General features: G+C 48.4%; 1 protein-coding gene across 1 annotated transcript in view; it reads right to left on the bottom strand.

Moving 5' to 3' along the window:
• snap91a (synaptosome associated protein 91a) overlaps positions 1–22,939 on the bottom strand; it is a 222,445-nt gene that overhangs the window by 129,007 nt on the left and 70,499 nt on the right. Inside the window, 2 exon segments of the mRNA XM_034175421.1 lie at positions 20,941–21,043; positions 21,787–21,862. Coding sequence (XP_034031312.1) covers positions 20,941–21,043; positions 21,787–21,862 — 179 coding nt within the window.

Here is a 22,939-nt window from a genome sequence, read left to right as displayed (position 1 = left end):
CACCTTTGTCGTTGCGGCCGAGCCCAAAAGGCCAGAAAGGGTGAGGCGGAATTTATACGACGTGGAGATTCACCAGGTAAAACACATCTGGCAGAGCGATGATGTGCCCGAGGAGTTTAAGATCTGGAAAGATTGGGAGAGGGGTGGTCTGTCCATGTTGCCCTGGTTGGGTATTCCAAACTTACAGTTTCGATTAGAAACAGTAAATTATCGATTGGCTGTATTCCTAAACGCATCTCTCGTAGTCAACAAAGCCCAATTCAATTCAATTCAATTTTATTTATATAGCGCCAAATCACAACAAACAGTTGCCCCAAGGCGCTTTATATTGTAAGGCAAGGCCATACAATAATTACGTAAAAACCCAAACGGTCAAAACGACCCCCTGTGAGCAAGCACTTGGCGACAGTGGGAAGGAAAAACTCCCTTTTAACAGGAAGAAACCTCCAGCAGAACCAGGCTCAGGGAGGGGCAGTCTTCTGCTGGGACTGGTTGGGGCTGAGGGAGAGAACCAGGAAAAAGACATGCTGTGGAGGGGAGCAAAGATCAATCACTAATGATTAAATGCAGAGTGGTGCATACAGAGCAAAAAGAGAAAGAAACACTCAGTGCATCATGGGAACCCCCCAGCAGTCTAAGTCTATAGCAGCATAACTAAGGGATGGTTCAGGGTCACCTGATCCAGCCCTAACTATAAGCTTTAGCAAAAAGGAAAGTTTTAAGCCTAATCTTAAAAGTAGAGAGGGTGTCTGTCTCCCTGATCCGAATTGGGAGCTGGTTCCACAGGAGAGGAGCCTGAAAGCTGAAGGCTCTGCCTCCCATTCTACTCTTACAAACCCTAGGAACTACAAGTAAGCCTGCAGCCTGAGAGCGAAGCGCTCTATTGGGGTGATATGGTACTATGAGGTCCCTAAGATAAGAAGGGACCTGATTATTCAAAACCTTATAAGTAAGAAGAAGAATTTTAAATTCTATTCTAGAATTAACAGGAAGCCAATGAAGAGAGGCCAATATGGGTGAGATATGCTCTCTCCTTCTAGTCCCCGTTAGTACTCTAGCTGCAGCATTTTGAATTAACTGAAGGCTTTTCAGGGAACTTTTAGGACAACCTGATAATAATGAATTACAATAGTCCAGCCTAGAGGAAATAAATGCATGAATTAGTTTTTCAGCATCACTCTGAGACTGTTATGGATTGGGGGGTGTTTGGCTGGCCCTGTGTTTCTCTGTCTCCCCAGGTGGTTCTGGGGGGGTTATTGTCATGGAGTGGGGGGTGTTTGGCTGGGCCTGCTTTCTCTGTGTCTCCCCAGGTGGTTTGCATTTGGTCCTGAGTTGAGAAGAGGTGAAGTGTGCAGAGGATCAGAGAACCTTACTCATTGCCTGCACCTGCTGCCTGTCTACACGTGCAGATCAACAGGAGAACAGCTGGAGTGCATTCCCTGATGAGGCCTGCTGGATTTAAGCCCTGAAGATACAGGGCTTCCTTGCCAGAGGATTACCTTTGTGCCATCCGTGTGAGGCTGACTTGGAGAGATCAGCTTCATTACAATAGATGCTGAGGACCGCTCTGGGATTGACGCACGTGTCTGTGAGAGAGGAGAAGTGAGGTTCTCAAGCTGTACTGCGCACTTCCTGAGGTACCTTAATGTTTATGGTTTCTAATAATTAACAGCTGTAATTGAGCGTGTTACATTAATTGTTTGGTTCGCTCCTCACCGCCGTTCATGGAAAGTGTTGGTTGGCACTTGCGGTGAGGAGCTACCTTTAACGTAAGCCTGGAAGTGTTTGCTGAGTACATGCTGGTGTGAACTTCCCTCTGAGTTGAAGGTTTGGGCTGACTAACCTCGTTCTCCTCTTCACAGACTCGGTGGTCCGTGCAGCCGCCTGGGGGGCTGTCGGCAGGGTTCCTGAGTCCAGAACATTTGTGGCTCCGGTCCATTTGCGCGCGCCATCCTCCCACACCAGACCACTGCTCCCTTTTACACATTATCACAGTTGGTTAATAAATCTGTTTTCTTTAAACCGCTCTCTGTTCTTTTAACGCTGGGTCCGGTCAGACGCTGGTTCGGGTCCTCCGGGCCGCGTCGGCACACAGAACAGAATCCTCTGGCCAAACATCACAGACCCAGCGGCAGCAGAGTTGGTACCGTGCCGGGAAGGTGGCAGCAGACATTGGAAGTTATGCGGGATCAGTTGCGGGTGCTCGCCGCGCGGGTTGTACGTGTTAGTGATCCTAATATTGAATAATAGTCTGAACTCTCTTGCAGCCATGTTCCTGTGATGTTGCCTTGTCTGTGGAATTGGCGTTGGGCGTGATCAGCGACGGCTTCGCTTCACACTCCAACCGGATGAGAGGTTAGACAGGAGCTGCATGAGTGTGTGATTGGAGGGTGAACGTGCACAGCAGAGTTCTGCAGCACGGGTCGCTTTGCGTCCTGCTGTTATAGTCGTAGCCCCGTTTCCCCGGGTGAACATGACTACTACGTCTGTTGTATCAGCTCCGGACTTATTAGTTAAATCACACTTTAGCTGTATGCTACACGTAGCTGCTCACAAGTAAAGCAGTGTGTGTTGAGTTTACTCGGTTGCCACAGGGCTTTTCATTTTTAGCACTCTGGCTCCCCCTGTTGGTGACTGAGCCACATTACCGTCACAGCTCTTAAGGTAGAACATAGATGTTCCATTTTTTGAGCTTGACGGTATAAGTCACTTATCAGTTAGTTTCTTGTTGCTTTATTAATTGTGGGGTTTTATATGTGGGATTTAAACTGTTTTTTTTGGGTTATAGCACTGGTAGTTGGTGCGGTGGTATGGACAGATAGGCTGTCTGGAGCACAGTACTGGACTCAGGTAATTAGATGCCAAAACTCACTTGTTTAAGTTTGTGGTAGGACAATAGCTGTGTTGACACAGATGTATCTGTGCACGTGTCTAGTGGTGTCTGGATGGGAGTGTTTGACTTAAGGTGAAGGTTTGAGGCTGAGAGGTGAGAGGCAAATTAATCACTACTCAAAACTTGGACTGTCACTTTGGCGACAGGAGCAAGGTGAATGACCAAAAAAAAAAAGGTAAATGCAAGTCATCATACTCCACATTCAGTGCTGCTGGATATCGGTGCACATGTACTTTTTGTTTTATTATTTGTTAGGTTTTTATTTTAGTCCCACCCCCCAGGATTTGATTGTAAATGTCCTCTGGGGGGTGATGAGAGAGGGGTGATTGGGTCGTTTTGTTTTTTATTTCCCGGTCCTCTACCTCCAACCCTAGTCACTTCTGTACCGTTTGTCATTAGTGTTGCTAGGGTGGTGCAGGTTGGTGACGCTGGGGGTTTCCCAGAAAACCTCTGCACCTGGGAGGGGGGGTTTAGGGGCATTTTATTTTATGTTAATTCCCTGTCCCACCTCCGGCCTCAGCGCGCCATTGAGCCGTACGCCATCGGCGTGGCTGAGGTTTGATGCAGTGGAATATACTTCCAGCTAGGAGCTGGGTTGAAAGTCGGGGGCGTGGCGCCATTTCGTGCCGTACGCCGTTACCGCAGTTCCACTCCTCCCGTTTGACTTTTAGGTATAGTCATAGGTAATGACACTGGACGTACTTCCAGTTTCCCCTGCGCTGAGGGGGTGGGGTTGGGGTCGTTTTGTCCTGTTTTCTCCCCTGGATTCAGTTGTTTTGAGCTGTTTGCCATTACAGTATCTGACAACTGGTTCTGGAGGGTTTCCAGGGTCTCTCGGGGTTCTGGGGGGGGCAACAGGTTTTTCCGTTTTTTGTTTTCCCCCGGGGTTGTTTGTGTGTCCACTGGGGGGCTTGGGGTTTGTTATGTTTCTCCCAGTTTCCATCCTCAGGGTATGACTGTGATGTCCTCTGGGGAGAAATATGACTGTGGGTCCAACTGGCCGTGGGTGGCCGGGGCTGGGTTTGTTTGGTCATGGGGGTGTCTCCTGGAGTTTGATGGGACGGTCCTCTGGGAGACGCAAAAAGCTCCTGTATGTGACTTTGGATCTCAGATGAACCTCGGCTATGGTTATTACTCCTGGAGCTGGCGATGATGTCCTCTGGGGAGTGTTGGGCTCTACATGTCGTCTGGGGGGGTGTTAATTTGTTTTTCTCTTATTGGGATTATGTTTGGATTGTGTTTGTGGGGCTCTGTTGGGGTTTTGGGATTGTATTTTTTCTTTTCCTCCCCAGGGTTTGATGGGACGGTCCTCTGGGGGGGTTGTTGGGATTTTTCTATTTGTTTTATGTTGGACTATATTGTGGGACTCTTTTGGGGTGTTTTGGACTGTTTTTGTTTTGCTATCAGCCAACATGCCAGCCAAGTTGCCTTGTCTCCTCACCGGCCTGTCATGTGTTTCCGCGTGGACCCAGGAGGGTCGCGCCACATGTCTCCCTGCCGTGGACCATGGAGGATGGTGCCGTTTTCGGAGCAGGACCGTGTGGTCGCCAGGAGGCTTCCCTTTGAGGGAGGGGTATTGTTATGGATTGGGGGGTGTTTGGCTGGCCCTGTGTTTCTCTGTCTCCCCAGGTGGTTCTGCGGGGGGTTATTGTCATGGAGTGGGGGGTGTTTGGCTGGGCCTGCTTTCTCTGTGTCTCCCCAGGTGGTTTGCATTTGGTCCTGAGTTGAGAAGAGGTGAAGTGTGCAGGGGATCAGAGAACCTTACTCATTGCTTGCACCTGCTGCCTGTCTACACGTGCAGATCAACAGGAGAACAGCTGGAGTGCATTCCCTGATGAGGCCTGCTGGATTTAAGCCCTGAAGATACAGGGCTTCCTTGCCAGAGGATTACCTTTGTGCCATCCGTGTGAGGCTGACTTGGAGAGATCAGCTTCATTACAATAGACGCTGAGGACCGCTCCGGGTTTGACGCACGTGTCTGTGAGAGAGGAGAAGTGAGGTTCTCAAGCTGTACTGCGCACTTCCTGAGGTACCATAATGTTTATGGTTTCTAATAATTAACAGCTGTAATTGAGCGTGTTACGTTAATTGTTTGGTTCGCTCCTCACCGCCGTTCATGGAAAGTGTTGGTTGGCACTTGCGGTGAGGAGCAACCTTTAACGTAAGCCTGGAAGTGTTTGCTGAGTACATGCTGGTGTGAACTTCCCTCTGAGTTGAAGGTTTGGGCTGACTAACCTCGTTCTCCTCTTCACAGACTCGGTGGTCCGTGCAGCTGCCTGGGGGGGTGTCGGCAGGGTTCCTGAGTCCAGAACATTTGTGGCTCCGGTCCATTTGCGCGCGCCGTCCTCCCACACCAGACCGCTGCTCCCTTTTACACATTATCACACAGTTGGTTAATAAATCTGTTTTCTTTAAACCGCTCTCTGTTCTTTTAACGCTGGGTCCGGTCAGACGCTGGTTCGGGTCCTCCGGGCCGCGTCGGCACACAGAACAGAGACAAGACCTTTCTAATTTTAGAGATATTGCGTAAATGCAAAAAAGCAGCCTTACATATTTGTTTAATATGCGCTTTGAATGACATATCCTGATCAAAAATGACTCCAAGATTTCTCACAGTATTACTAGAGGTCAGGGTAATGCCATCCAGAGTAAGGATCTGGTTAGACACCATGTTTCTAAGATTTGTGAGGCCAAGTACAATAACTTCAGTTTTATCTGAGTTTAAAAGTAGGAAATTAGAGGTCATCCATGTCCTTATGTCTGTAAGACAATCCTGCAGTTTAGCTAATTGGTGTGTGTCCTCTGACTTCATGGATAGATAAAGCTGGGTATCATCTGCGTAACAATGAAAATTTAAGCAATGCCGTCTAATAATACTGCCTAAGGGAAGCATGTATAAAGTGAATAAAATTGGTCCTAGCACAGAACCTTGTGGAACTCCATAATTAACCTTAGTCTGTGAAGAAGATTCCCCATTTACATGAACAAATTGTAATCTATTAGATAAATATGATTCAAACCACCGCAGCGCAGTGCCTTTAATACCTATGGCATGCTCTAATCTCTGTAATAAAATTTTATGGTCAACAGTATCAAAAGCAGCACTGAGGTCTAACAGAACAAGCACAGAGATGAGTCCACTGTCTGACGCCATAAGAAGATCATTTGTAACCTTCACTAATGCTACAAATGATCTTCTTGCCCAAAACAAAATGTTGACCGAAATCCGTAAAGATGGTCCTCCAAAATTGATTAGTGTTAGATTTGTTAACAGCGGGACAAGGCGGAGTATGTGGAATGATAAATGCCACGTGCTGTACATATATATCTGATGAGATAAATTCTGATTCGGCACAACAGGCGATGAGGGTCCTGGAAAAAATGCAAAGTACTATAACCACCGAGTTTCAGGAAACAGCAGCACGATGGAGCCTGTGGGGGTGGTTTACCTCCGGCTCCTGGTGGCAAATATTGCTAAAATTCTTTACACCGGTTCTGATTTTGATTGGAGTTTTGATTGTTTTCTCCTGCTGTGCCATACCCTGTACTAAGGCAGTGGTTACCAGGCTGGCAACCAAGCTGTTTGTGCAATTACAATTGGCTCACACACCAACCTATACACTTTTGAACCTCGAGGAGCCCCAGGAAGGATGTGATAATGTGGACTAAGGACAAGACACTTATGATGATAACTGACAGTGTAAAGTAATGAAGTTATGAGTGAAAATGTGTAAAAAAGTGCTCATGATGGATGAGTGCAATTATGCTGAATTATTGTCATACACTGTAAATACATTTATTTTTACACTAGCTAACTACAAATAAATGCTAAAAGAGGAGGGAAATGATGAGGATTTTATGAGTTGTTACCATTTATTTAATTAATCATTGCCTGCTTACATGATATTCAATGTAATCAAAAGTAGTCTGAGTTAAGTTTCTGCTTCTTGTGAAATGAACTGTATCAACTATCTGTTATCTGTGTGATGTGGGAGTGAAACCAGCCACAAGACTGAAAGAATATGTGTCTTAGCTGACTTGTTAAAGGATTCTACATTTATTATTGTCTGACAGCTGCCCGCCCAACTTACTGAATAGCAACAACAAATTCATGCATTCATAGCAAAATAAAAACACAGTTATTCAAAAACTTTGACAAATTTATAGTAAATCATCACTTTTATAGCTGGTTTTCTTTTGACCAGTCAGGGGATGGATACATGAACATTTCCAAATCAGTGAATATGTCATGGATTTCATTTAATCAATTGGAGAAACTAAGTACAGTGCAACTTTTCTGTGTAGCATCATTAGTCACAGCTTCATGGTTTTAGTGAAACAGAGATGGATTTTGACACAAGAAAACAGGTCAATCCTGAAGTCTCCCATGTGCCTTCTAGCAAGCTGTAACTGAAACAGTGCCTTCTTGAAGGGCTCCGTTACACTAGGGCACGAATACCGTACAATCGCACAAATTGGAAAGCAAACAGAATTTGAACCACAGTCGTATGGGACAGACATTTGTACAGCCGTGTACGAATGCCGTACGAATATCCAATGATTCGGAGTTCAGCAGCTCCAGAATCCAGGTCGACTACCCAGAGTGCAGGTGGAATGCGAACATAAACCTTCTCCCACAAAAAAAATAAAAACAGAATAAAATAAAAAAGATAAAGAATAAAAACAACATATGAAACCCCACAATACCAGCAAAAAGCAGCAGGATATGTACCTCCTGAGGTCTGGGTGGAAAGCAAGTGGGGGAGGCACGGCGAGCGCTGTGGTCTGCTCTTTTGAAGACCTGCCGTGTCACACTGCTAGATGTAGAATGACATCCAACCCATGGACCCATTACATGTAAACCAGAGTTCCCTGACCACTGCATCAGTGGACTGCTTGTGTGATCGTATTATTAGGGACATCTGATCACCAATGTGCACACCCACAGCTGTTATTACTGGCAGGGGTGAAAGTAAGATTAGATACTTGCAGGAACTGTGATCCTCAAAAAAGTTTTTTGCTCACGCGCTTCGTATGCTCACATCATATTAAAGATAATAAAGACCGCTCTTAACCCACCTGTGACATTGAGCAGAGACACTTGACAGGGGAAGATGATTATTAGCCATTTTAGGGCGCAGGCAGGATGACTTTGTCCAACACCTTCCAAACAAGCTGCAATCATGAGCCAGGTGGACGTGTTGACATGTTCCACGCTGCACAGAGTTTTCCGAGAAGTGATGAAATAAGGCAACACTGTTATGTGTCGGACGCAGCTCGGAGAACCGACCAGCGTTTGAAGGACCCAGTATGAAATAAGCAGAGCACGGTTCAAAGGCTAACTGAATTTAATACATAACAGTGATAATATAATAACAGAAGGTGCGGCCTGGCGTGGTGCGCTCCCAGCAGCGCTAACGGTCCGGAGCCAGAAGTTGTTTCGGACCCAAGGACCCCGCCGACACCCCCCAGGTGGCCGCAACAACCGAGTCTGTGAAAGAAGGAACCATTATGTGAGTCCACACTCTACACACAGAACACTTAAAGGTGTACAAACAGCAAACACTTCCTGGCTTGATTACTGATCAGCTTCCCAACCTGCAGGCATGGAACATCCAGTTCCCAAAACTCCACTGCAGTGAAAGCTGATACATGACTAACAAACAGCTCAATACAATAAGGTGTGAGGGACACCACATTTACTGACTGTATAACTGTTAGTCACAAAATCTAACGTACCTCAGGAAGTGTGCTGACGAGCGTGAGACCTCACCCCCTCCTCTTTCACAGACTGTGCATCAAACCTGGACGTTCTCAGCATCCGCTGCTGATGAGATGGCTCCCAAGACGACGATCTCACCCGTCTGGTCACAAGGTCGAGTCTCTGGCAAATACACACTGTGCACTCCAGTCTTAAATGCCAACATGTTCCAATCCATCCAGATGCACCACAGCTGTGAGTCCTGATGAGTCGCAGGTGATCAGGGTGAGGTCCTGACAGCCTCAGCAACACAGCCACTCAGTCCCAAACGCACGCCACCTGGGAGGAAAACCAAAAAACAGAAACAAACCGGCAGCCAGGCCCCCCCAGCCATATAACAGTACCCCACCCTCACGGGAAGCCTCCCGGCGACCACACACACCTGGCCCAGGAGAAACACCCCCCTCCAGGGACCATGGCTGGAAACCGCGTCTGCGTTCATCCTCCAACAGACTGGTTGAACTGGCTGCATCTTTGCCCTTGTTTCTGACAGTCTCTTAGCACAGGTGTGGCCAGGAGTTCTTACACCTGTGCGGTCAGCCTTTATCCAAACATGTGTAATTAGTCATAAAACAAAACACAAACAACCAAAACACCCCCCCCCCCCCCCCAGGGGACCGTCCCATCAAACCCCAGGGAAGGGGAGAAAAGAAAAACAACCCAAACTTGAGATTACAAACAAAAATGCTAAAATACCCCCCCTCCTCCCCCCCAAACGACATGTAGGGACCAACACCCCCCAGAGGGCCTCCCGCCAGCTCCAGGAGTAATAACCACGACCGAGGTCCCTCTGGGATCCAACGTCACCCACGGGGACTACCAGCGCCTCCCAGAGGACCACTCGTCAACCCCAGGAGACGCCTCCCCTCATGACCAATGGACCCAGCCCCGGCCGTCCACGGCTAGATGGACCCACAGCCCTTTCCCCCCCAGAGGACACCACAGTCAAACTCTGAGGGCGGAAACTGGGGGGGGGGGGAACAAAAAAATACCTCAAACCCCCCCCCTCCCCTCCCGGGTGCAGAGGCTACCTGGGAAACGCCCAGCACAATCTAACTGCACCCCTCCAGCAATGCCAACACTACGGCACACCCGGCTGGAGTCAGAGGAGAAGAGAGGGCACAACAAAAAACAAAAAAAGAAAAAACAACCCAAGTACCACCCCATCACCCCCCAGGGGACCGTTCCATCTAACCCTGGGGATGTGAAACAAAAAGAAATAAAAGAAAAAACAAACAGACCAACACACAGTTGTTTGGGTCCCTTTTTTGTTTTTTTTTTTGTTTTTTTTCTTTTTCAGACAGGCTGCAGGGTCACAACCCCAGACAAATAGTGGACAACAAAAAATAAAATCCCACACAAAAACCAACTCAAAAAACACCCACACAAAATGAACTAACACAAAACAAATCAGTGAGTTATACCGTCAAGCTCAACCAAATGGAACACACCTGTTCCTACTCAAGAGCTTGACGGTAATGTGATTCAGTCACCACTAGGGGGAGCCAGAGTGCTAAAAAATGAAAAAACCCCTTTGGTGACAGAAAAAACAAACGAGCTGCCTTTATGTGCGCAGCTGTGTGCAACACACAACCAAAATGTGCTCAACTAAATAACGCCGGAGCTGATACAACAGACGCAGTAGTTACCTTTGTCCGGGGAAACGGGGCTACAACTGTAACACAGGAAGCCCAGCGACCCGTGCTAACAGAGCTCCGCCGTGCGCGTGAACCCATTACAAACGCACTCTTGCAGCTCCCGTTTAAACCTCTTATCCGGTCGGAGCGTGACGCGAAGCCGTCGCCAGTCACACTCCACCACGACCCACGGATAAGGCACAACACAGGAACACGGCTGCAAGAGAGCCATCAGTATCCAGTAATGGGTTCTCAAAAACGCACCTTCCGGGCGGAGAGCCCCGCAACTGATCCAGATAACCACTGAACGTCTGCTGCCGCCTTCCCGGCGCGTTACCGTCTCTGCTACCGCTGGGTCCGTGATGTTTGGCCAGAGACTACTGTTATGTGTCGGACGCAGCTCGGAGAACCGACCAGCGTTTGAAGGACCCAGTATGAAATAAGCAGAGCACGGTTCAAAGGCTAACTGAATTTAATACATAACAGTGATAATATAATAACAGAAGGTGCGGCCTGGCGTGGTGCGCTCCCAGCAGCGCTAACGGTCCGGAGCCAGAAGTTGTTTCGGACCCAAGGACCCTGCCGACACCCCCCAGGTGGCCGCAACAACCGAGTCTGTGAAAGAAGGAACCATTATGTGAGTCCACACTCTACACACAGAACACTTAAAGGTGTACAAACAGCAAACACTTCCTGGCTTGATTACTGATCAGCTTCCCAACCTGCAGGCATGGAACATCCAGTTCCCAAAACTCCACTGCAGTGAAAGCTGATACATGACTAACAAACAGCTCAATACAATAAGGTGTGAGGGACACCACATTTACTGACTGTATAACTGTTAGTCACAAAATCTAACGTACCTCAGGAAGTGTGCTGACGAGCGTGAGACCTCACCCCCTCCTCTTTCACAGACTGTGCATCAAACCTGGACGTTCTCAGCATCCGCTGCTGATGAGATGGCTCCCAAGACGACGATCTCACCCGTCTGGTCACAAGGTCGAGTCTCTGGCAAATACACACTGTGCACTCCAGTCTTAAATGCCAACATGTTCCAATCCATCCAGATGCACCACAGCTGTGAGTCCTGACGAGTCGCAGGTGATCAGGGTGAGGTCCTGACAGCCTCAGCAACACAGCCACTCAGTCCCAAACGCACGCCACCTGGGAGGAAAACCAAAAAACAGAAACAAACCGGCAGCCAGGCCCCCCCAGCCATATAACAAACACGAAGGGGGTCATTGTTGCAGAACATGACAAACTGCGAATTCAACGTCAACTCCTACGGCTCAGAAGGACAGACGGCACTCGACCAGTCCATCATTGGCAGGAATCTGGAGCAAGTAGAACTGCTGATGAAATTTGCAGCAGATATCCAACTGGCCAAAAGGGAAGGGTGGGGAACAGTCATTTCTAGCTACACAGTTGAGCAGATTTAAGGAAACACTGACTCACTGTGACACACAGTGTATTCGGTGTAACTGCACAATGTTCCCGTCTAATTCACATAATGATTGCGTGCCACAGACTTTGCACATTACAATATTTCCTTCGTGCGCCCCAAACAGGATGCATGGGGGGGGACATGTTGACGCGATCAGACTACTCTGAATGCTGGTGGTTGCCATTTCGGATGCCAGTTTGAATACCATTCGAGGAAGCAGTCACACAGCAGTATGGCAGCCATACAAATATTCCCCAGTTCGAATGCAGTACGACAGTAGTGTGTCTGTTCTCTGCATTTGTGCTGGCCGTGCAAATTTGTCGTGTTTTCCTAAGTGCCACACGAATACTGTCCAAAGAACTCAAATGCAGCTTTAATGCAGTTGAACTGCAGGTTAAATTGCACGAATGACATTCGAATGTCCATTCGTACGGTCGAGACATTCAGCCAGGATTCAACCTGCTCTAATGTTTCATACAGCCCCTTAAACGCAGTTTGAATGGTTCAAATTGCCAGAAGAAGGTCACACCGCATCTGTACAGCAGTAAGAATGTGGTACAACTGAAACTGACTGTTGAGAAAGTGCAACAGTCAATTAATAAAAGTGTCGTGTGGGCAGGCTCGACGATAGGAGACGCCCGTCTGGAAACGAACCGGAACCACACGATTTCCACCACCACCGAACCCGAGGAATACTGGAGCCGCCAAGTCCCGGAGTCCCCAGGTGGCCACCTTCCCGGCGTGTCGGATCTGGTACTGCTGGCAGAAAGCAAAAGACAGTCAAAGGGTGGGTGTGTGAACACCCAGTAACAATCCTGGTGGGAATTCCACCTCCACCTCTTACTCAACACTTTGCAACGGTCCCTCAGAAGAAAAAGAGCGCCGTCTTGCACAGCCTCCACTAAACGGACCGGTACTCCTGCAAACACTCACAATAACAGATTTACAAATATCACAAAAGGCTGAGGATATTACTTCCAGATGAAGATGATATCTCGGCAGTTTGGTGGAGGTGTCTTCCTGCTTTTATACCAGATGTGATGATTAGTGACAGCTGTCACGGATGATGGGTGACAGCTGTCACCACGGCTTGTTCCTGAGGCGGCAGCGCCCTCTCGTGCCTGAAGCCCGCACTTCAGGCAGGGCGCCCTCTGGTGGTGGGCCAGCAGTACCTCCTCTTCAGTGGCCCACACAACAGGACCCCCCCCTCAACGGGCGCCTCCTGGCGCCCGACCAGGCTTGTCCAGGTGGCGACGATAGAAATTGGCCAGGAGGGCCGGGTCCAGGATGAAGCTCCTCTTCACCCAGGAGCGTTCTTCGGGTCCATACCCCTCCCAGTCCACCAAATACTGAAAGCCCCGGCCCATTCGACGGACGTCCAAGAGCCGGCGAACTGTCCAAGCCGGCTCCCCGTCGATAATACGGGCAGGAGGCGGCGCTGGACCAGGTGCACAGAGGGGCGAGGTGTGATGCGGTTTTATCCTGGAGACATGAAAGACCGGATGGATCCGCAGTGAGGCCGGGAGTTGGAGCCTCACTGCGGTAGGACTGAGGACCTTGAGGATGGGGAAGGGTCCAATGAATTGGTCTTTTAGTTTGGGGGACTCGACCTGGAGTGGAATGTCCTTGGTGGAAAGCCACACCTCCTGCCCGGGCTGGTATGTGGGGGCCGGGGACCGTCGACGGTCTGCATGGGCTTTAGCCCTCGTCCGGGCCCTCAACAAGGCCGAACGGGCGGTGCGCCACACCCGACAGCATCTCCGCAGGTGGGCCTGGACCGAGGGCACACCGACCTCTCCCTCCGCCAAAGGAAACTAAGGGGGTTGGTACCCCAGACACACCTCGAACGGGGAGAGGCTGGTGGCAGAGGACACCTGGCTGTTATGAGCGTACTCGATCCAGGCCAGATGTTCACTCCAAGCCGTCGGGTGTGCGGAGGTCGTGCACCTGAGGGCCTGCTCGAACTCCTGGTTGGCCCGTTCGACCTGTCCGTTAGTCTGCGGGTGATACCCAGACGAGAGGCTTACAGTGGCCCCCAGTTCCCGGCAGAAACTTCTCCACACCTGCGAGGAGAACTGGGGACCGCGATCCGAAACGATGTCTGTTGGTATCCCATGCAGCCGGACGACATGGTGGACAAGGAGATCCGCCGTCTCCTGGGCCGACGAGAGCTTCGGGAGGGCCACGAAGTGGGCCGCCTTGGAGAAACGGTCCACTATCGTGAGTATGGTGGTGTGTCCCCGGGACGGCGGGAGGCCCGTGACAAAATCCAGACCGATGTGGGACCAGGGGCGGTGAGGCACAGGAAGTGGCTGTAGAAGTCCCTGTGCCTTCTGGTGGTCCGCCTTGCCCCTGGCGCAGGTGGTGCAGGCCTGGATGTAAGCCCGGACATCAGTCTCCAGGGACGCCCACCAGAAGCGCTGCCGGACTACTGCCACGGTCCTACGCACCCCTGGGTGGCAGGAGAGCTTAGACCCGTGACAGAAGTCCAGAACGGCAGCTCTGGCTTCTGGTGGGATGTATAGTCTGTTCTTCGGCCCTGTTCCGGGATCCGGGCTCCGTGCCAGGGCCTCCCGGACGGTCTTCTCCACGTCCCAGGTCAGAGCAGCCACGATAGTGGACTCCGGGAGAATGGGTTCCGGTGGATCCGACAGCTCGGTCTTGACTTCCTGTTCATGCACCCGGGACAGGGCATCCGATCTTTGGTTTTTGGTCCCGGGGCGGTAGGTGATCCGGAAGTCAAAACGGCCGAAAAACAGTGACCAGCGGGCTTGCCTGGGGTTCAGTCGCTTGGCGGTCCTGATATACTCCAGGTTCCGGTGGTCAGTGAAAACTGTGAAAGGCACTGACGCTCCCTCCAGCAGGTGTCTCCACTCCTCAAGAGCCTCTTTCACCGCAAGGAGCTCTCGATTGCCCACGTCATAGTTCCGCTCTGCTGGGGTCAACCTGCGGGAAAAATAGGCACACGGGTGAAGAACCTTATCGGTTTCTCCGCTCTGGGATAGCACGGCTCCTATCCCTGAGTCAGAGGCGTCCACTTCAACCACAAACTGGCGACCAGGATCGGGCTGCACCAAGACCAGTGCAGTCGAGAACCGGCGTTTCAACTCCCTAAACGCAGCTTCGCACCGATCCGACCAGGTGAAGGGAACTTTTGGTGAGGTCAGGGCCGTCAGGGGAATAACTACCTGACTATACCCCTTAATGAACCTCCTGTAGAAATTTGCGAAGCCGAGGAACTGTTGCAGCTTCCTACGGCTTGTAGGTTGGGGCCAGTCTCTCACCGCTGCGACCTTGGCCAGATCCGGGGCGACGGAGTTGGAGGAGATGATAAACCCCAGGAAGGACAAACAAGTGCGGTGAAACTCACACTTCTCGCCCTTCACAAACAACCGGTTCTCCAACAACCGCTGCAGGACCTGACGTACATGCCGTACATGGGTCTCAGGGTCCGGAGAAAAGATGAGTATATCATCCAGATATACGAAGACGAATCAGTGCAGGAAGTCCCGCAAGACGTCATTAACCAAAGCTTGGAACGTCACGGGGGCGTTAGTGAGGCCGAACGGCATGACCAGGTACTCAAAATGACCTAACGGGGTGTTAAATGCCGTCTTCCATTCGTCTCCCTTCCGGATCTGAACTAGGTGGTATGCGTTCCTAAGATCCAACTTTGTGAAGATTTTTTTTTTTCCATGCAGGGGGGTGAACACTGAATCCAACAAAGGCAACGGGTATCGGTTGCGAACCGTGATCTCGTTCAGCCCCCGATAATCAATGCATGGACGAAGACCGCCATCTTTTTTGCCCACAAAAAAGAAACCTGCTCCCATCGGAGAGGTGGAGTTACGGATCAGCCCGGCAGCTAAGGAGTCCCGGATGTAGGTCTCCATTGATTTGCGCTCAGGTCGGACGGGAACTCCACGCCTGGCAACAAATCGATGGCACAATCATATGGATGGTGTGGGGGAAGAGTGAGTGCCCGATCCTTGCTAAAAACGTCAGCAAGATCGTGGTACTCAACCGGCACCGCCGACAGATTGGGGGGAACTTGGACCTGCTCCTTAGCCTGGGAACCGGGAGGAACCGAGGATCCCAAACACATCCGATGGCAGGTTTCGCTCCACTGTACCACCACCCCGGACGGCCAATCAATCCGGGGATTGTGTTTCATCATCCAGGGGAACCCCAGAATCACACGGGAGGTAGAAGGAGTCACAAAAAACTCAATCTCCTCCCTATGATTCCCTGACACTACCAGAGTTACTGGTGGTGTCTTGTGTGTGATTAAAGGGAGTAGGGTGCCATCTAGTGCTCGCACCTGCAATGGTGTAGGTAGCGCCACCAGAGGGAGCCCTACCTCCCTGGCCCATCTGCTGTCTAACAGATTCCCTTCTGACCCTGTGTCTACCAGTGCTGGGGCCTGAAGGGTTAAATCCAAACTAAGGATTGTAACTGGGAGTCGTGCGGCAATATGTGTGTGTCCCACGTGAATTTCTTGGCCCACCCTAAGCCCAGTCTCTAGGGGCGGGCGTTGGTGTTTAACCGTTCGGGGCAATTGCTCAATTGATGCTCCATTGAGCCACAAACAAAACACGCCCCGCGTGGAAACCTCCTCTGTCTATTAGGTGGTCTAAATGTGGCCCTGCTCGTGTCCATAGCTTCGTCAGCAGGGGGAGCTGTCGCCCCACGGGACGTAGAGGCCAGGGAGCGTGGGAAGGGCGGACCTTTCTCGGACCCGGAAGGAAGAGGGACGGCGCGCGCCCGGCCACGTCCTTCGTCTCGTTCCCGACGGCGTTCCTCCAACCAATTGTCTAACCGTATAACGAGATCAATAAGCCCATCTAATTCCCGTGGTTCATCCTTGGCCACTAGGTGCTCCTTTAGGACTGACGACAGTCCGTTTACAAAGGCAGCGCGGAGCGCAGCGTTATTCCAGCCGGACCTCGCAGCCGCGATGCGGAAGTCGACTGCATAAGCAGCTGCGCTTCGGCGCCCCTGTCTCATCGACAGCAGCACAGTTGAAGTGGTCTCTCCCCTGTTAGGGTGATCAAACACAGTTCTGAACTCTCTCACAAACCCAGTGTATGTGTGAAGGAGCCGTGAATTTTGCTCCCAAAGCGCCGTAGCCCAAGCGCGTGCCTCTCCCTGAAGCAGAGTAATCACATAAGCTATTTTGCTTGCATCTGACGCGTACATGACGGGACGTTGTGCGAAGACGAGCGAACACTGCATAAGAAAGTCCGCGCACGTCTCCACACAACCTCCGTACGGCTCAGGAGGGCTTATGTATGCTTCAGGGGATGGTGGGAGGGGTTGTTGAACCACCACTGGAACATTAATATCTAGCACAGGATCGACAGGAGGAGGAGCTGCAGCAGCGCCCTGAGCGCTTGCCGCCACTTGCGCGGAGAGAGCCTCCACCCTGCGGTTCAGGAGGATGTTTTGCTCGGCTATTTGATCCATTCGAGCCGTAAAGGCGGTGAGAATATGCTGTAGCTCACCAATCACGCCTCCTGCAGATGCCTGCGCTCCCTGCTCTCCCATTGGTTGTTCAACAGCCTGGTGATGCCCCTCGGAGTCCATGACGCTGGCCGAGATATCCTGTTGGGAAAGTGCAACAGTCAATTAATAAAGGTGTCGTGTGGGCAGGCTCGACGATAGGAGACGCCCGTCTGGAAACGAACCGGAACCACACGATTTCCACCACCACCGAACCCGAGGAATACTGGAGCCGCCAAGTCCCGGAGTCCCCAGGTGGCCACCTTCCCGGCATGTCGGATCTGGTACTGCTGGCAGAAAGCAAAAGACAGTCAAAGGGTGGGTGTGTGAACACCCAGTAACAATCCTGGTGGGAATTCAACCTCCACCTCTCACTCAACACTTTGCAGCGGTCCCTCAGAAGAAAAAGAGTGCCGTCTTGCACAGCCTCCACTAAACGGACCGGTACTCCTGCAAACACTCACAATAACAGATTTACAAATATCACAAAAGGCTGAGGATATTACTTCCAGATGAAGATGATATCTCGGCAGTTTGGTGGAGGTGTCTTCCTGCTTTTATACCAGATGTGATGATTAGTGACAGCTGTCACCACGGCTTGTTCCTGAGGCGGCAGCGCCCTCTCGTGCCTGAAGCCCGCACTTCAGGCAGGGCGCCCTCTGGTGGTGGGCCAGCAGTACCTCCTCTTCAGTGGCCCACACAACACCGACTGCCATTCAATGTTTTCTAGCACGAGCGAAACACGAAGGTAAAGTGCACAAGCTCTGGCTGCAGGAATGTGCAGACTGCTGTAGGAATGCTGTGTGAGGTGTTCGAGTGCAGTTCGAATGCAGCACGAATTGCACGAATGTCGTTCGAATGACCATTTGTACGGCATCTGTGCTCGAGTGGAAGGAAAAGGAAATACTTCTCTGTTCCGCCCCATCATGACACTGTGTGACTGGAGATCCAAAACACAAAATACACAGTTTTTCCAATCACAGACACAGAAGTCTATCACTTCTTCAGAGTTTTCATGGGTGTCTTGGTGGCTTCTCTCACTTGTCTGTCTTGCAGTCACTCAGTTTTTGAGAACTACCGACTCTAGACAGATTTACCATACAGTACCTTACTGCCTGTGTTTCTTACTGATGGACACAAATAGAGTTCAAGACATATTCAGTGACTTGGAAACGTTCATGTGTTCATCCCCTGACTTGTCTGAAGAAAACTGTTGGTAAAAGAGAGAAATTACTATAAATTCATCAAAGGGTGCCAATAACTGCCATGCATACATTTTATGCACATATTTGTTTTAATTCCACTGTGGAAGCATGTTTTTGCTGTTGTTCACCAACTTTGGACTTTTTTTTAATATTCTGCATTTATTTCTGAACACATTTTAAATTTTGCACTAAAATGCAAGAAGTGTAAATAATTGTGAGGAGTTTGCAGCGATTGTGTGAGATGTGCTAAACCCGTGGAGATAATTAGCATATTGAATCCCTTGAATAAGTCGGAGCAGCCATGAGTGTGATAGATCCACCAGCTGACATGTGAAGGCTTCTATTTTCAGAAGCACTTCAGCGGCAGCACGCACAGCTAATACTCGCTGACATTTTCTTGACATTGACTCATTTGACTGTTGCAGAGCATAAAACCTGGGAAGAGAGCTGCAAGCTGGTTGGTGTTTCATGCAAATGAGACTGGACCACCCAAATACAAATCAAAACCCAATCAATAGTTCAAAACCTATTTATTTAGTGTGTTTCTCATTATTAGTGAGGTTGTTGCAGGGGAGCGCGTTTGGGTTTAGCTAATTGAAATTAGCTAAAATGAATGAATGAACTCCTTAAAATATTTGCTATAAAGATTTAATTTTTGATGAAAGTTTTCAGTAATCCAGGTAGGAACTGTCTCGATCTTTACGCAACTGCAACTGATGTTCTTGTTGGTCTTCAAGATGCTTTGCTGCTCATCTAAACAAGTTCTTCAGTTTGAAAACTGAAGAGATCATTGTGGACTAAACTCAACTCAAACTTTATTTATAGAGCACATTTAAAACAACCGGAGTTGACCAAAAGTGCTGTACACATTAAAACAGGATAATCAATAAAATGCAGCAATTATACTATAAACAGAATTGAATAAATGAATTAGAATTTAATTAAAATATAATTCAAATTCAATTCAAATAACATTAAAATAAAATTTTGCCAGAATCCCACTTAAACTTGAGTAAAAGCCGGAGAGAAGAGGTGAGTCTTTAAGGGAAGATTTAAAAACCTCGATCGATCCCACAGAGCGGATGTGCCAGGGCAGGTTGTTCCAGAGCCTATAGGGGGCGCTGCCACAAGGGCACTGTCACCTTTAGCCTCATTTTTGAGGGGACCAGTAGCAGTTGATTTGTGGACCTCAGTGCTCTGGGGGGGCGTAGACATGTAGGAGCTCAGCCAAGTACTGGGGGGTGAGGCCATTAAGAGCTTTAAATACCAATAATAACATTTTAAAATCTATATTAAAAGCAACCGGGAGCCAGTACAGTGAAGCCAAGACAGGGGATATGTGGTCACGCTTGCGTTTGGCCTTAAGGAGACGAGCAGCTGCATTTTGTACCAGCTGCAGGTGGTGCAGGAGTGACTGGTCCAGGCCAAAATACAGCCAGTTCCAGGAATCCAGTCTTGTGTTAATAAAAGCATGGATTACACTCTCGAGGTCTTTGCGTGACAGCTGGAGACACCTAGAGAGGTCAATAATTTGATGGTTGGCATCTCAGAAAAGTGATTATTTCCTACAGTATAGTCGTTTGGTGGCACTGCTCTGAGCATGCCTGATCCTGCCAGTCCTCAGAAATGAACCAGAGTTGGTCCTGATTCATACTTGAATGAGAAACCGTTAGAGATCACCAGGGGCTGTGAACAAAGGGCATCTGATGCCAAACCTATACCAAAGCCTGGTGTAGAGCTGTACCGGAGCCTGAGCAGTGACCCCGAGCAACCCGAGGCAGTCAAAACCAAAATGAATAAAATTCCTTGGTTGGATAAGAAAACTGGTAAGTCAAATGAAAAACATGACATCTGGGCTCATTAACAGCTCGTTCATAGTCTTTTTGACAAAAGACCATTTGTCTTTGGCTACAGTGATGTTGTACGCTCATCACTTTGCACCATCCAGAGAACAAACAAACAAAAAAGCATCACATTAATGAATTTAAACACTGAGCATGCGAGCGGGTCTCCAAAATATTCAAATCTCCTTTAACATCTCCTGCATCTTCAGCTCTGAGGCCGTGGACTCTGACAGACACAGATGAGGACCAGTGGACCTCTTCCTTTGGGCATCTTTTAATTCAAACAATGACCACTGCATAACATGAAGACAAGTTCCTTGTGAACCCTTGTTGCTAATCTCAGCTACGGTTGCTGTTTCTTAAAATAAACAAGCTCCAGGTTGCTGCATTTGTGTTTCTAAAGCAGAACCTCAGCCATCAGACCCAGAAAATCTTCCCATCTGTACCTGTCACACAGACTATTCACCAATGTCTCGTGTTTCTGCAGCCTGCACCACCTCTGCAGGACTCTGACGGATGTCAAGTTAAACAGGGTTAACGTGTTCAGGCTGAGTCAAAACAACAAAATGTTTTAAAAGGGTTAAAAGTAACAATGTTTCTGAAATATTCGCAGCAGCACAGACGACGGAGGAGAGAGAGAAAAGGAAAACAAACCCTTTCTTGACTCGGCCGAAGTCAAAAGCCATCTGTCTGTAGGCAAAGGCTTTCTCATTGAGATAACGGCTGTAGCGTCTGATAAATGTGGACATGTCGTAACCTAAGAAAAGACACACACACACACACACTCTCTTCAGTGCATCAGAGAGCATCGGGTAGTTTCACTGTTTCAATGTCTTCAAAAGAAAAGTTTATTTAATTTCATCAAATCTCAATCCTAGTTTTCTGCGGAGGTTAACCGTGACCACGTCACCCCACTGGGGTCCTTCATTTCTTCTTCTGTGGTCCTCCTCTACTCTTCTCTTGGTCTTTGTCTTTTCCAGTTTGGCACCAATCCAGAACTGCTCTTGTAACATTTGATATTGTTTTTCTCTTTATCTCTGTCTGATCAGTTCCTAACTAAAGCTCAATATTTACAATACTCATCACCCAAATTTGACGCCTTTTAATTTTATCAAAGTGGGAATTTATCATAAAGTGAGATATGTGAAGGTTTGTCATCTCTGACTGCTCTTCTTGTGATGTTGCATCCAAAGTACAATTTAAACTCTAAAAAAAATGTGTTGCTGCAGTTGAAAGTGTGCAGCCACAAAGTCGACAAACTGACCGTGACAATAGACTGTGTAGTCAGTTTGTTATTACCACAATATACATGATTCATTTTCATGAAGTTGTTTAAACTGCACAAAATAATCCTGACAAAAACAGGCATCACATTTAACATGAGGGACAAACGGTGGATGAGGGCAACATACATGTGAGGTTGTGTGGTAACATCTACAAACCAGACTGAGGACAAATCACACTTAAAAATAAATTCTAAGAAATCTGAATGTCACCCACCGTGGGAGCCAGTTTTGTCCAGGAAGTTGCTGAGATTGAACAAGGTGTTTCTAGAAGCCAGGAACTGGAGAAATCTCTGCAGGAGGGAACAAACACGAGATACTTTGTTTCTCAAAGGTCCAACAACATGTGGAGAAATGTCTCCTAAATGTGGCAAGTGCAAAAAACAAAACAAAAAAAAGTTTCCACGAAAGGGAATCTGTTTTCATCTGCATCTGTTTGCTGGTTTATTAGTAGAATTACTGAAAAAAGTCAGATAAAGAAAGATATATCATATATATGAACATACATAAAATCAATATGTCTGTAGAAGCTTAGTCGAGAATGAAAGCAGGAATGTTTAACATTTAAACATTTAAGGTGTCTCCTTTCAAGATAAAAGCATTTTATTTGTGGTCCAGTCTTCATACTTAATTCAAACTCATGATTTTTTGCTGCAAAATCTCTTGTGAATGAGGAAACAATAAGTTTATGAGATTACAACAAGCTACTCTGGATTCTAAACATTATAAAAAAAAAAACACCCCAACGTCCTTAAATGGAAAAGATACCAATGCAAAGTGACAGATTCAAAGACAATATCTTCACAAAGTTTAGAATAAAATACATAATTATGTAATCAGAATGTATTGGTTATGAGATTATAATGATAACTGTCAGCAGACCGCAGCATAAAAAGGTTTGTGTGATTTCACACCATGTTTAAGGAGCTGTTCATTTCAGCACCGCACGAGAAAGCTGCAAGCAAGTCTTTAAAATGAGAATTAATGTAAGACATGTTTTTATTGATTAACGCCTTTAAAGGAACTGCAGTCCGAGTGAGTGGGTGAAATGTGAATATGAATCAGGCACAGGAAGTACAGCATAATGAAGACAAATAGGCTCCCCGCTGTGCGCACAAACTAATAATTCAGTGGGTTTATTTATACAAAACACAGCACTACAACGTGAGAGACAGCAGGACAACAGGTGACGTACACAACAAATATCTTACCCTTTTTATCAATTGCATTATCTTCTTAATGGCCCCTTCACACATAGTGCGAAGTTTGGACGAAGTGTACACTTAGTGCACATGACGCAGGAATCGTGTGCAAACCGTGTAATGTCGTCCCTGCCTCCAACGCCTCGTACACCAGTATTTGCGCACACA

Source organism: Thalassophryne amazonica, chromosome 7 (assembly GCF_902500255.1).
Source record: "Thalassophryne amazonica chromosome 7, fThaAma1.1, whole genome shotgun sequence".
NCBI lineage: Eukaryota > Metazoa > Chordata > Actinopteri > Batrachoidiformes > Batrachoididae > Thalassophryne > Thalassophryne amazonica.
This window is presented reverse-complemented; position numbering and strand designations above follow the sequence as displayed.